Source organism: Diadema antillarum, unplaced genomic scaffold (assembly GCF_040938485.1).
Source record: "Diadema antillarum isolate AM-2024a unplaced genomic scaffold, OU_Dant_1.0 scf00000104, whole genome shotgun sequence".
NCBI lineage: Eukaryota > Metazoa > Echinodermata > Echinoidea > Diadematoida > Diadematidae > Diadema > Diadema antillarum.
The window spans coordinates 582,142-598,574 of record NW_027270993.1 but is presented as its reverse complement, the minus strand read 5'-3'; the positions used below and the strand labels follow the sequence as shown (position 1 = coordinate 598,574).

Here is a 16,433-nt window from a genome sequence, read left to right as displayed (position 1 = left end):
ATTAACACAAGTTCCTGTCGATCGTCCGTGTTTACATTCCTGATGTTTGACTGCCACGTCAAATCAACAACGAGCATTTTAGTGACGTCATCAATGGGAGATAGACATAACCAAGGCTGCCTGCGGTTTACTTAGTTTACGAATTATTAAGAGTCCTATGAAAACAAGCATCAGGCTCAGACGCTCGGGTCGAACGTATTGAGTTACAGGGACCATCTTGTGATTATTGTTGACTGACTTTTCGTAGAAGACACCATGTAGTAGAGTTTGAAGAACTTCTCCTCCCAACTTCTGTTTATCGGAGTCATGTTTAAAAAAAAATCTCTCTTTGGGTGTAAATAGATCAGCAAGAGCAACAGTCTTAAAGCTAAAAGCGCATGATGTATTTCAATTTCTGAGAAAAAAACACGGTATTATCTGAACAACATTTGTTTTCAGATATTTGATCGGAAATACAATGATGTTTTGAACGAAATCATGCAATCAAAACACAGTATCACGTCCCATTTTCCCTTTCATAAATGTATTATGCCATAGACATTCTCCGACGTCAATATTGCATGCAGCCTCTCCCGTTTCAACGGGCATTACAAGCATCGGGATGGAAAATGAGGTTAAAGGTCATCTGAAATGGGGTATGGAGATGTCGAACTCGACAGGTACTGTCATGGATGTCCCCCCCCCCCCAAACTCCCTTCTCCCGACGCCCTCCAGAGGCCGAGAATTGATATATACGATTTTTTCCCCCCAGCTCAGCTCGAGAGGTGGTGCGAGCGGGCGAGTTATTCCGTGAAGAGTCCGAGCTGTCAGTATGATGTGCAGGGGGCGAAATGCGATGCCCGCAGATTTTTTTTCTTTCATTTTTTTCCTCCTAAGTTTTAATTTAATCGGTCGCAGGTGCAAATGGCTCCGAATCGAAAGAGCCAAAATTATCCCCTCTACGGGCTGCTGCTCAAGACAGTCGAGACGAGTACATGAACCCCAGGGAAGTTTTCAGGGGAGGCCCACACAACCCATCGAAACACCCACGGATGTTAACTTTGTCTTGTCAATCATATGCCCACTACCTAATGACGTCAAAAGAGGAGCAAAGTGCTATACAGCATAAATACTATAAATACTATATTACATTAATCATAGCGTGCTCTCCCTCTCTCTTCCTCTATCACACAAGCTAAATGCATTCTCACCCTCGCCATAAAAACCTGATAAAATGTTCAAAAACAAGAATTATAAATTAAGGATCAATTTCATCCCCTGACGTCAATCCTTCAGGTATTATATTATGCTCTAGAATCCACTGAATGCCACACTGGTAATTAAAGTTGTTCAACGTGATGATCAAGATTCAAACTTCACGCCTAGCAAAACTTGCCAGCACACCGACCTTTGCTAATTTTAGGCACTGCCAGAGGAGCTATTTCCATCACAAACCCTTCCGCCTTTTTGCACTTTGTGATAGCCGGTTAATTACATTATTTTTTTTTTTTGTCCTTATTCCATTTACGTAAGCCATGCATCCATGCATGAGCTCTAAAGAAATCGTAATGATAATAGCTTCAATAAGAGAACTGACTCTTCTAGGTTTGGTACGACAGAGGGATATTGTGAAATGAGGCAGTGTGAAATAGTGTTAAATTTGTCCTGACGCTAATGATTATGGTCGGTATTCATAATTAACTTCAGCTCTGACAAACACCTGATGATATTTGGTAACTGTTCTGACGTTTACATACTATTTACACTTATGGGCAATGTCTCCCTATTGTGCCTTGATTCAAGCCTTGTTCGGTTGTACAGTGCGTATCAAAAAAAAAAAATATCCCAACTATAGAGGGCTACTATTCCATAATTGTCAATTATAGAGAGTCCAATGAGGGCCGTGAGGATAGGAGATGCATGACATTTGTTAACACAATTAGGTACCAATGGGAAGAAGGAGAGTCCCTCTTTCCTCACGACCTTCATTGGACGCTCTACTGTTGACAAGTATGGAAAAGTAGCCCACTGAAGTTGAATTACGGGGTTTTGTTTATACGCACTGTATATCGTTGGAGTTTCCACACTTTCATTCTAGGAGCGTTTGAATAGCAGGTTTGTTTTAATAGAGAAGTGTGATTTTCCTGTAGGATATATTTCATTTTTTATGTTTTTTTGTTTGTTTATTTGTTGTTGTTCTTTTTTTGGGGTGAGACTACTGAGACAAATTTGGGACAGACAGTGAAAAGTTGGAGATGTGTCAATAATGTTGCCCCTCATTGTATGAAGAGTCTTAGTACAGAGGATGTAAAGTTGCTGGCAGTTGCGTGCTGACACCTTGAACAGTTCATTATTAAGGGGCAAAAACAAAAACGTGGTCACGATACATTTGCTTTATGTGCTAACTGATATTCAGTTCAGGGCCAGGGAATGCCTAGTCCAGGTTGATGGCCATTTTGTCTATTAATTTACTTTTCTAGCTCTGTGTGATCCACAGTGCCTCTGAATTGCTCACTAAATGAATGGACGGATATTGTTCCGCTAATTTGACGCCAACATTTATTTTCTGCCAAGCAATTTAAGTGAAATATGCTTGGTGCTTAAACTTTTGTTACCCTGTCTTACAAATACAGTACCAGATAATCTACATAGTACAAGTCAAGAAATGATGACGAAAACAGCCTCGAAAAGCGATGCCACTTTCAAAGAAAAAAGAAAATAAGACAAGTGAAAATAGGAAAAGACTTACATGACTTATACGATTGCTAAGGAGAAAACGACACTGTTCTTAACAGGACTATTTTAGGACGAAACCAAATCGTCGGATCTGTTATTTCAACAGCACACGGTTCGTGTTTTGCGTCTGTAAGCATTGGTAAGGGAACAAGGTAGAGGTTAAATGTACATTATTAAGAGTGCCATAAATATGGTTGGTTTTGGTTTTTCAGACAAAATCAGTACTTTCCGGTTTTCAATCATCTCCTTAAAAAAACCCACGAACGTAATACTGCGACGCACAAACCATCGGAAGAGTTAAGCAATAACTTTGTTATAATGAAAACACACACACACGCGCACACACACACGCACACACACACACACACACACAAAGTTTCTTTGGACAGCGTGAATGATACGAATGCTTTCTACCTGTTTGGTAATGACAATATATCGATCGATCACACACGTAGAATATTCCTATCTCTAAATATGATCTGGACCGATATCTTTTCTTCTTACAGTTAAAATGAACAACAAAATAATTATTCTGAGGATGGACAACAGTGATCAATAATTTTTATATTCGAAGCTGAGCCGTATCCGTCCACGTTGACGGATCGTTGGCACACGTACGCCTGTGGTCATTTTCCTGTGTGTTTTTTTTTTTAATATCATTATTCGACATATTGTAGCCAATATATCTTGCATCCTTACGAACTAGTGGTGCTAGCCTACTTTAGATATAAGTGCACATCATTCGATTCTCTATAACTGATCTTCTCTGCCATCAACATCATGTTTTCATATGCGCTGGAAACATGAATGTGCATAAATTCATCTTAGAGGTGTTTTCTCTCTAGTACACTGATAAGTTTAGAATGTTGGGCATTCACATCACTGGAATAAAATAATATATTTGATAATCAGCAGTGTGTGAGTTGAAAAGCAAATGCTCACTATTGCTTTAAATCATTTTTTTTTCCTGAAAAGTCTTTATTATATTTATGTTGAAATGAGAGAGGCTGTAGATTGTGTTTGTGTGATGGGGTCATATACGTATTGATTTATATTGCTATATACTTTTCATAGGGAATTGAGGAGAATCCAGGAATCTAGAATCTCTCTTTGTATGTCAGAAGAAAGAAAAAAAATCAACATAAAAATTTTGATATATTAATGTACTAATGGAAGTCATGAAATTCTTCAGCAAAATAGGCCCAGTCCATGGTGCTGCAAGCGGTGTGATTACACCACGATAATATTGGATGATATGCTTCAAAGCTAGGAGCAGTTCCCTCATATTTGCTGCCCCCTTGATTGTCTATCACATATTTGTCTATCCGTCAATCAAATAGAAAATGTTTTTATTAGTTACTCCTGCGTCAAGCAGCGAAAAAGCACACAGTGTTCAGAGATAAAAAAAAGGACATTACTAAATTACCGCCGCTGCTCCAAAATGTTTGACTGAAATAATGTGATGAAATGAAAGACAAATAGAATGACAATATTGTCATGTTTCAGAGGAAAACAACGTTGAGTACACAATCAGTAATTTGCGATCAGACATGTCAAGTTCATTCTTATTCTTATGATTTTCTTCATTAATCTTATTCATGTAAACTGCTCACATTGTAACAACATGTATGATATTACTTTGCTGGATGATTATTCCTTAAGCAAGTGTTGCAGATAAACCCATTAAGCAACATTGCCTAAGTAGAGTCGTATTTTGTAGATTTCTCTCGTTTTGATCTAGGATTAGACTCTACACATGATGCAATGGATTATGACGGTGGAATCGCAGTCACAAAAAGGTCGTTACCAATAATTCTTTCGCATCATTTTCTCTGTCGTTTCCACTTATCTTCAATCTGCAATACGTGTTTGCAATCACGTGACGTAGATGAGCCAATCAGCGACGAATAGCTTTCTGCAGACAATTATGACGTCAGTATCTTTCTAACATTCAATTCAAATTGCCGTTTACGTCTACAGCTGGTCTAGGTCATTATTCTTCTCGGTCATTGTTTATAAACTGGAGAGTGCCTTTTCTGTACCTTTTTGGATTTCCGACAGACTTTCGAAGAGTTCGTAGACCAAATAGTTCGGTCGATTGCTGCTTTATATCAAGCAAATTGCTGTCACTGGCATTGTAAAAAAAATCGTACCAGAGTCTTGCCACACAACCACTTGTACTTCCACATAGGTTCTGAATTCTGAAAGGTATGTCACATTAATTGGATAACCTGTTTGCTACGGATTTCATGAAAACGCACCTTGACTACTTTATGCCAAGGCCAAATTGCGTGTGCAATCAAATGTGAAAATCCAATGTAACTGGCAGTTTAACCACTCACACTAACGCATTTCATGATTGCAAATTTATTTTCAGATTTTCAAATTGAATCATTCATGCAACATTGGTGATTTAAGCAATGAGGTTGGGCTCATCTAGAAAACTGTATACTGGAAATCTTACATCAGAAGTATTTAGTTGAGATAGCTTTTCAGAATAAACTCTTTATCATTATGTATTGCATATTTTTGCGGGTTTTTTTTTTTTTCGTCAAAACACACAATAAACCACTTACTGGCGCCAACAGAATACACATGGGTATGCATTGTTTGTGTAATACATCAATACATTAGAGCTTTGGGAAATGTTTACAGGTGGTACATCTTCATACAGATTTCTAACTGAGTTATGGCAAAATCACAGTAGAGACATATTTATCGACGCTTGCGGGATATTGAGTGATTTTTCTCCCCAAATGAGATAAATGGAATGGCGCTGAAAGCTGGGTATCGATCTGCGTTCACGCTATCTGCCAAGTTTCCGATGGTTGGGATGAAGTCTTGCTTGGTGTAATTCGGAGGTGTGAAGACAGGTTGATTTCCACCCGGAGTGTGGCGGGAAGATTCATAATGCAAGTGTAGGCCTACGAAAAACAATATTCAAGGCGAATTTAGTGAATAGAGTAAAATCAGATGTACAGAATGATGTTATGACAGTAGTAAAGCTATGGAATCTTAAAAACTGACATGATTTCACGAAAATGTAGCTTTAGTCTCAAATCACAAATTAGTGCCGATTTATAACAAAGGGGATGAAGTCAAGGCCTCAAATTGTAACTAAATTTCCCTTTTGGACATTAAAAATCCATCAGAAAAAATTGTAATACCTCCCATCTACTGTATTTTTACGTTTGTTTGTTTGGTTGTTGTTTTTTTGCAATTACTTAGCAATGATGACTTCTAGCTGGTGAAAGGTTGTTGTTTAAAAAAAAAAGCAAGACATGATTTTTGTATCATTTTGTACGCAAACGTAATCTCATCTGCACTTAGGCGGTGTCCGATATCAGTTTCGGTGAAAACATGGGGAACTTCAACATTTCGTACCCGCTGCTTTTGTTTTGCGTTCTAGCTTGATGGAACTTTCATAATTCCGATCTTCTGACTTCACTCAACTTGAACAGCATGGTGTAGAGCTGTAACTTGACTTGTCGAAGATGCTACATGAACTCATCTTTGCTTGGCTCTTTCGCCGCTTGATAAATCATCACATGGATGCTTGTACGAATACTAGGCACTAAAAGAGCAATCTACCGTTTCTTGTATATAGTGCCGTAGAGTTTACCCAGTATTTTGTGTCTGCTAACTTCTCCAAACTAAGGACGAAACGGAACACCATATCTCAGCATAATGATTGGAAACTTATGACGACGGGAAAGACCAAATGAAATCTTTAAAATAGCAGCACGACTTTCTTTTTTCATACCCAGATTCAAGTGGGTGATTACTTGTGAACTCATTGCTTAAAAAAAAAAAACCACACAAACAAACAAACAAACAAACAACAAGCAAACAAAAATATATAAAGATTTGTGTGTGTGTAATGATTATTAAGAATACAAAATGTTATTAAGAGTTCATTAAACTCTATCGACCCCCAATCAGGAGTATGGAAATCTCAACAAGAATGTATTTACAATAATGAGTAAGTGTATAAAAGTAAACATATCTATAGTAATGAATATGTGTATAAATATGAACATATTTACAATAATGAATACAAATGTTTGCATTGTGAATACATGAATAAAAAAAACCTATAAACTAATAAATTGTTGGTTTAACGAAATTACATTGTAAAACCCACTGGTTGTTTAACCACCCTGCCTCTTCTAGTAGTTATATTCACCATGGTAACTGTATTATTATCAAGAAACCTTTCATTAATAATGAACATTACTATGATGAGGTGCAAAAGTCCTTCTTTGCACTTTGGTGTTCCTAAATCAGCCTGTGAAAATCAAAAGATATGACATGTTTCTTGTTGCAGTTACAGTATGATACCCACAATTACGAATAAGAATACCAACAACAAAAGATGAAAAGATATTATGACAACCCTCTTTCGGAAGGCTACCCATGTTAATGACGAAAAACCGTCCTGATAAGCAATAAGTGCGCATTCATGTCTCTCAATGGAGAAACAACGTCAGGAACAAATTAACGTAAAACTGGAAGCCTGGGACAATGCTTTCCGAAGAATTTGCAGTAATGAAGTATGCAGCTTTGGTTGATAAAGCCTCAGTGCTGTGTAAACAGACCCGTGAGTGATTCCTTCTTGCGATTCATCTTCATATATCTCAAGTGCACACGCGTGACTATGTTGCCGAATGATAGCATGCATCAGCAACCTAATCAAAATGTCCCAGTGTGTCGGGACAAGCTGGCATATGCTCTCTTCCCAGCCACACTCAGTCATCCGACCCGGGAGACGGCGGCCTTTCTTGCCGGCCCCGGCCAGGTTGAGGGCTTGACGTTTGCTGAGAGAGAATTGTGTATTCGAGGCCAGGAAATATATCGATCGGTGACTCAAATATATGAGCCCTCTTGACTCGAAGCAGAAAAAAGAGCAATTGCATACTCCGGGACCATATATCTTGGCATTCTTTCATTACTAAATAAATCAGTTCTTTTAGAAGCAGCTGCGGACGAATGACACGGAGGCAGAGATGTAAGGTGCTCTTTGCAAATACCAAGTAAATCCCCGCTCCATTATTTCACACAAAGGTAGGAAAGAGCTGTAAGCGACTTTGACGAGATGAGTGGAGCTAGTAGGCAAGACAGCCACTTTCTCTGGTATCAACCTGTGATCTCTAAACGCGGTAGTAGTCCAATTTGTTGTCAATCCCTCAACGAACCGCTGTGGAACAAATCAATCCAAGCAAAACTACTCTTCAAATACGGCTGTCTTAAATCACATAACGGGTATAGTCTTGGCATAGGTACGTTAATATCATTCTTGTGCATATCCTCCGATCCTCTTTCTCTTTCGAAAGAAAGACATGTCTTACATGTCATACTGATAGAAATGTAGGGAATGGTATGATTTCAGATGCACGATAAGTTTCAGTTTCAGTTTGTTTATTTCTCCACTTGTACAAATGAAATCACTGTGACAAATCAATTACGTTCTTAATCTAAATATAGATAGAGTATTTTCAAAACATAAATACGTATAATTTAGTGTACACAAAAACATACACTATATCGCATCTGATGGTACAGGTGGAGGAGACCGTCCTTAATAAGCAGTTTACTTGACTGGCATAATGGTCTCACGCAGGAGTAAAAGCAATTAAAGTCGTCGTTTGGTTGACAAACGTGATCATGGCCACAAAAAAAAAAAGGCTTGCGCGTGTGAGCTGTGGGTAAAGAGGTCGGGGGAAGAGAGAAAAGGTGATTATCAGACGATATCAGCCTAAGATATCTTGGAGCTTTTGATCTGGAGGACGAATATCTCTGTTTCGACTATGAGACGAAACTCGTCCGATATCTATCAACCACTTGAGACTGATGTAGCAATACAAGCAGTCCATGAAAGTTCCATCTTCATTTGGTGCAACATGGAGTGTCAGGTGGCTTTTGGTGCATTACGGAGGGGAAAAAAGGAAGCAACAATCACAATAGAGATCGGGAGAAAGGAAGAAATCAGGGGGGGGGGGAAAGAATAATAGAAAATAGAATAACAAATAAAAGGAACAAGCAACTATCCGTGCCATTAATTTTTTCGCCATTCATTGAATTCAGTTATCATTTTTTCGGCTGCTCCTCCGTTTATTGTCATTCTTTAAAAAAACAAAACAGGAATGAGTTTGATCAGAGACATTAATTTTAATCAATGGTGCAGTGTTACTGTTGTCGTGTTTTGAAGGAAGAAGAAAGAGAGAGAAAAAATGGGGCCCTATACAACAAATAATTTGCCCCAGACAATACTGATATAAATCAAACATAATAAATCTTTGAAGTATCAAACAAGAATATTAGATATACCATAATGTTTTCTATTTCTTTCCACCTTTCACATATTGCACAGTTGCAAAATGGAATGTCAAAATGCGGAGTGTGTTTTCATTGTCGCATTGCGGTGCAAGGCATATGAATCGTTTAAAATGATTGTAATATGTACACCTTGCCAAGAAGTCGCAATCCTTACCATAACGAGCTAGCATTTTTAGCGGAACACACCTGTCAGAACAAACTTTATACTCTCAAATCTAATTCCGCAATCGGAACATTACCCTACATTCTTGGTAACTAAAGCCCCTGAGCATGATGGCCACAACGACAAGAAGACTGACATTTCAACCCATGTTTGTTCCCCTCAAGACGTATAGATTTCGTTTCGCTGTTCGCCTTAAAAAACAATTCGTTCATTACCACATGCCTTTCTCTCTTCGCCAATGTTTGTTTCTCAGTTGCAGACGACCACCTTGTGCGTGTCCGTCAGCCTGTGTGCGTCCGTTGCGCTCGCCTGTCTTTTCGCGCCCAAAGTTTACATCATCGTCTTCCAGCCGCACAAGAACGTTCGTCGACTCAGCTCGCACTCATCGCGGCGCTCGCAGTACGACGGAGCACGGTTTCGCGACGAGGTGAACAATCACAGTCTATACCACAGTGGTTAGTCCGGCATGGAAATGCCGATGCCTGCTGCATGCATTGTGAGCATGTATCATCATGTATTATGCCTTGAAATGATTTTTAGTACGACTGTATTATTCCCCTTACCCATCCTCGTCCCAGTGTATTCCTTTCAACCCCGTAGAAAGCCAGTAATTTTATTTCTCACTTGCAATGCTGACACTGGTGCAGAAATATGGTAGTTTGTTTATTTTTAATTTTACGTGTTATTCATCAAATGAACGTTCGTACTTTCTTACTTAATTGTTTCTTTTTGAACAAACATCATGATTAATTCGTTGCCAAAGTGAACACTATAAACAAGACGAAAGCATGTTATGCAAAATAATGCCTTGAAAGTGAATCTGTGAAATTCGTCCTTATACTTTGGAGATTTTAATTTTCTCTGTATGTTTGTCAGGGTGTATGTGTGTTTTGTCGTTGTCGAATGGCATTGAAGGAATCGATTCTTAACTTTGTAATAAATTAAAAACTTTAACTCTCATAATTATGTTGTAAACTATAGATATATTCAATTCCTGGGTTGATTTCGTAGACACGGCGGAAGGGGGGGGGGGGGTGCCGTGAATGTATAAATATGATGCATAATAATGGCGATAGAAATATCCCTACTGCAGAGTAAAGTAATGATCTGCTCTTGAATTATTCATATCATGATCTGACAACACATGATGATACACCAATGGCCCCCTTTAGTTGAAAATTATCAAACGATACTTTCTGTTTCCTTTAATCCTCGAATGTTCTCATACCTGATGACGAATGTATCGATCCGTGATTACACCCAGAATGAATTAACAAAGATGACCAAATATCCAAATTGCAGGTTTCTTGACTCAAACACATCATGGCATTTTTCTGTCAATCATACTTTGGTAATTTTGGCGGTAAGACGTGATAATCAGAACTCTAACTTGACATTTACCAGGGTACTTACAACGGCTTCTTTTCGGCTGTGATTGTTATTATAGGTAATGGACCGACCTCAGTTTAAGGCAAGCTCTAAGGAGGATTTGGACTTTGCTTCTTTTTCACCTATACAGTTTCAGTCCAAAGACCCCGCCCTAGAGTCAAACTGATGGCTCATTCGACACACAACGATAGTCAGGACACAGACGGGGAAACCAGCCAGACTTTTCTCTGACACTGTCACGTGACTGCCAGCACCCAATCAAACGAAGATCTCGTCGGCCGAGATGAACTTCGCGTCAAGATGACGTCATGGACGGTCTGGTGGCTATGACGGTTGCTAGGCACGGCATCAAACCAGCCTCGCGGTGCAATCTTCATCAGCTTTCCGAGAAGCACTGGGGCTGGATCGTGACGAGAACCCTGGGGCGGTCTCGATGGATGAATATGTCACGGAATAATGACAGGTCCGCGATTCTTGGGATTAAAAGAATGGAGTCGCTTTCGCTGCCATCCTAGCGGTGATGAGGTGTTTCAAAGTAATTTCGGAGAACTGATTCCATGATACCCACATCAGGACATCATAAGGGTGATGAGCGATTTACTTGTCGCATAGAAAAGGAAAAACGAAATATCTTTTGCAGAGACGTGACATCAGGTGTCGAACTGTGGAACGCATCTGACTGTGTTAACGCTATTGCGTTTGAAATGATAAAGTGCACGTCCGGGGTGCACGTATAACGTCCTACGCTAGCTGGCGTTAACAGACTTCTTTTTAAGTTTGACTTTGCGGACAATGAACAAGAGAGGGCGTTATTCCTATAGTGTACACCGAGCAGCAGCAGCTGTGCACAACTCTGAGTGTGCATCAATGAGCAGTAATGTTGAGATACAACACTTGGAATGGCGTACAATCATCACAATGTATGTCTCAATAAACATCCGGTAAAGAACCAGGTTATACATGTCTTGAGAAATAGCAATTCAAGACCGTTCTTTCTTTTTGTTGAATTCACAGCAGGATTTACATTAGGTAGTGATACAAATGTAAAAAGGGAGAATATAAAGGTGCTGTGCAGGGAGAAAGACGCAGAGAGAGGGTAGACATCCTGTCCAAATGGGGCGTTTGTTCGTTCCTCGGCGACCAACGTGCGAATGTGCGATGTATAGAATGATGTTACGATGACACACCAGAATATTAGTCATGTGATGCAGCTGCATAGAGGCTCGTTATAATATCTGTTCTTTAGAGGTAAACGGATGTAGGCGAGTGATACGTGTATGTATGTGTGTCCGGGCTGCGTTTTTTTTAAAGACGGCACAGATTGGGGCATGGCGCGTGTTAAACCTATGGGAAAAACGTTGGGTTAGGGTTTTTGGTTATGGTTATGGTTAGGGTTAGGGTTAGGCTTGGGGTTAGGGTTAGGGTTAGGGTTAGGGTTAGGGTTTGATGGTTAGGGTTAGGATTAGGATTAGGGTTAGGTTTAGGGATAGGGTCCCCGATAGATTTTTAGTTTCCCCAATCTGTGCCGTCTAAAAAAAACACGCGTCCGGGCTCGCTTATGTTCTTCAGCTACGTTCAGATGCACACAAGAGCAATGCTTACTGTCCGTGTATAGGGAAGCGCGCCAGCTTTCGGTGAGACACAACATAGTACGATTGCCTTGCCGTCGCATGGCCCTCGGTGAAACGATACTGAAAGCGTCTGTATCGGACACTTAGACTATACAACACATGCTGGAAACGCTTCTTATACACTGGCATTTTGCCACATTATCTATTTCATATTCGTCCCATATCAGAACATATTGTCTGATACAGACTGACATTGCCTTGCACACCTTGCTGGCTCTTTATCATTATTATTATTATTATTATTATTATTATTATTATTATTACTACTATTATTATTATAATTTGACCATTCTGTCTCACCCAATTAATTCCATATCTCATGTTATTTTTTGGGGACAAACACCCCGAGTCCTTGACATACACTACAGAACGTGCAGCTTGACACTATGGGATAGAGATTGTTTCTCAACATTGTACATTGTTTAGAGATGACGTCATCAATGACCATGCCCTATTGCATGTTGTTTATTGTTTATTATTATTGTTTATTGTTGTTTATTGCCAGCTTTTGTCGACCTAAGACAGTGCTAATGCTGAATCTATTATTTTGACTTTTCAAGAAGTGTTTATAAAAGGATAGAAGATTGCATTAAGACTCGTTAAAGAGAGTTTGTATATGGTTTAATTCACGTAAGACAAAAAAGCCCTTTTCAAACAATTTGAATGATGACTGAGTTCTTACATCTCTATGACTCTGGTGCATCCCGTTAGATGGGCAAAAATGTATGTATGAAATTGTTTGTTTAATTTGATTAACAATATGACTAATTCGTTTAATGTTACTCTTAGATTACACCAATCCAAGCGCATTTTGGCTTCTTGGAACTATTCTAAAATCGAACACTTTGATTATGAATGTAATAAGTCAGAAAAGTATCTCCAGCTCAAATTGCTAAAATTCTTGTGTTGAGTTTTTTTGTTTTGTTTTGGGTTTTTTTTTGCAACTGATTGCAATTGCCCTACACCGACATAACTAAGCACCGATTATTCTGTGATATTAGTAGAACCCATGACAGAAAAAAAAATCCTGGGCTACATCCTTACAAGAGATTATTGGTTCAAGGTCAATCCAGGTATGTATGCCTGTGGATTTTTTTTTATCATGTCTACCACAAAAAACTCTGAATAATCCGTGCTTATTTACGTTGATGAAGGGTATTTCGTCCCTTAGTTGTAAGTATCCCCCTGTGTTGTTCTGAATAAAGGAATGTTCACAGCGACCATATTAACCTGTAGAAGACTGGAAACGAGCGTTCTATGAATAAATAGCCCTGTGAGATGTGTGGTATCATAGGAGGCATCGGGTTAAGTCTCGTAAACGCTAACCACACTGCTTTAGTTGTGAATTGAATTTAGTATGTACACTTCTTTGCTACTGTATGTTTATGGATTTGAAAACCGACCATTACCTCATGTGAATATTTATTTTATTCAAAATCACATTTGTGTTTTTAACTTTGAAAAATACAATCACACTGTTTACAAATTAATCGCATTTTTAAATAGATACAATCAAGTGAAAAAAAAAGTGAGACAACTACCTTGCGTTACCTGGCAATTTGTAGAGTTTAACTGCAAATATATATATCCATTTCTATCAATTTGAGACATTTGAGATGAAAGCTGTTGAAAAACAAATACAACGATTAAAGTAAGTGTGATAATTCTGATGGTATCTTTAAATACTGTCTTCTTGTTATGTAACGAGTGTAGTCAGGTAGTATCATTGAAAAATAGTTTGCCTATTAATTTTGATGATGACCTCACTTTAAATATTGTGAAAATGGTGTTTCTATTTTTGCATTCAAACTCATCATTTGTTTTTAATCACTCTTGCCGTTATTTGGAGATTTCGCTATTTCTAAAACTATCCCGATTTACTCCAAATTTCTCCCAAAAATTGTTTCGATGTATTTTGTGCCGCATGCAGCTCATGAGATATGTGTTGCCAAATTTATAATGATATGAAAACCAGAAATAAAAAACAACAACTGAGCACCAAATATCACCTAAGGCTGAATTGATGAAGCGAGAAATGACGTCTATATTAAAGATGAATATTTTTTGTTTATTCACATTCATGTATATGAGATATTTATTCTGTTGTTAAATAATAACTAAAGTTGTTTCCTAAGCTTGTGGAATCTGAATTCAATAAAATAGCAATGACAGAGGAAACTAAACTTTTTTCAAAGTTTCAACCTTGAGTGTACTGAGGTTGCAGGCACAATTCGAAGTCACTAGTCATTGCTCAACAATATTCTGTGTAATTATTAGTATACAGGCTTCCAGGTTTTCGATTGTCTAAATGATTTGTTTGTTTTTTTCCTTGTTTTTCTTGTTTTTGTTTTTTTTTTTTGCTGTAAAAATGAAAAACATGTCAAAAAGGGTTGCTAGGCAACGATAGAATGCAATACTCGATACGGCAAACAGGGACCTAACATATTTATTTATAGTAAATGAACAAAATATAGATTTTGTGTAGGAGTTAGATTCTCAATGTTTAAAGATTGTTACTCACATCTGTTGATATTACTAATCAAAATATGTGTAAATAATGGATTGTAGAAATTGGTGCGTGGCGTAATACCGATGGTGAAGAGAATGCATGATCTGTTTGATTTTCACGTAGCTGTTACTTTTATGCATGATTTTTTTTTCTGAGTGATTTACACATTTGTATATTTTGTCAATCTTGTCAATGATTAATAAATAAACACTTACTTGAAATGTTTGAAGGCTTTTACCATTTCTTGTGTTCTTAAATGTAGGCTGTTTATGGGTCTTTTTATCCCTCTTTCTCTCCGTTTTGTTTTGTTTTTTTGGGGTTTTTTCTGGCTACAAGGGAAAGTATCTACATTTCCATCTAGATTATCACATGCAAGGACATCATTTATACCGGTATAAGCAGAAAAACCTCATATACGGTAAAAAATAAAAAGGAAAATCGTTAATCGGAAAAGTCGTTCATAATATGGAATCTTAGTATACAGCAATGTCCGTAGATCCAGGTAGATCACCACTCGAAAGTATGTTTGCATATTATATATATATATATACATATATATATATTAGTCTAGCAGCCAAAAAGGGTCCCCGTGCACCCCCCTAAAACAAAATTCTATGTTATATGTTCGAAGATAGTCAGAACCTGTATTTTCCAAATCCGGTTGTCGCCAGCTGAAAAAAAAAAAGGTTGCTCGCGCGTCTAATTTGCATATGTGGGGTTTGTTGTAAATCACTGCTATCTATTGATCAAATCTCATCGAAATCGGCGAAGAAAGAAAGAAAAATTACACTTTCTATTCCTTATATGAAATAAAAATGTTTTTTTTTTCTATTATGTGTTACCAAACTCAATCCATTCAGCTTACCATATCAACAGTTTCTTATCTTTTTGGATTCCCTCCAAGAACGTGGAATTAATCACAACTTGTCTGATATTAAAAAGTTAAAGAAAAAATTAGACATGACAGTTTCCTCTTATTGGAAGATTAAAGTGAAAAAAAGAAGAATCTTATGCTAAAAGCGCTAAGAAATAAAGGTAATCCAACTTTGGCGGGCTACTACTTTACAATTGTCAGCTATGGAGAGCTCAATGTTTTAAGTCTAATGATATCACAAGCAATCGAAAGCTATGCTGCCGGCTGAAAGCAATAACAAATTTACTTCTTGTACATTATAGAAAGAAAGGCCACGCGAAAGTAACAAGATTAAATGCCCTGTTATTCGGAATTTGAAAACGATAATGACATTGTTTCGATTCGTGTTGTGTCGTTGGTTGGGCCCGTTTATCTATATCATGACGTGAGTTCGCTCAGTCGGTAGCGCGTCTGCCTCACGATCACGCGGCCCGGGTTCGAACCCGAGTCTGGACTGAGCAATGTTGTGTGTAAGCATACCGCCCCCTCTAGCAAGAGGCAAAACACTCTGTCCCTCGGATAGGACATAAAATGGAGGTCCCGTGTATGAGAGAGTAACAACTCATGCACGTAAAAGATCCAGCTTCATTCATTCATCGCAAAGTGCAGGGTGTTTAACCCGGTGAAGTGGTCGCACCTCACATCCAACTGGACCCTATGGAAGACCAGCTTAACGTAGCTGAATATGGGCTATCCAGCCATCTTCTCAGATGGAAATGAACAATAACAACAACAACAACAACAACAACAACGAACCTCCGGAATAACGAACCTTTG

The 16,433-nt window shown here is 38.3% G+C and overlaps 1 protein-coding gene across 1 annotated transcript in view; it reads left to right on the top strand.

Annotated features, from left to right (window-relative positions):
* LOC139719106 (metabotropic glutamate receptor 3-like) overlaps positions 1–11,214 on the top strand; it is a 34,225-nt gene extending 23,011 nt beyond the window's left edge. The window contains exons 4-5 of the mRNA XM_071630540.1: positions 9,468–9,669; positions 10,734–11,214. Of these exons, the coding sequence (XP_071486641.1) occupies positions 9,468–9,669; positions 10,734–10,834 (303 nt within the window). The 3' untranslated portion in view covers positions 10,835–11,214. The remainder of the gene's footprint in view (positions 1–9,467; positions 9,670–10,733) is intronic.
* The last annotated feature ends 5,219 nt before the right edge of the window (positions 11,215–16,433 follow it).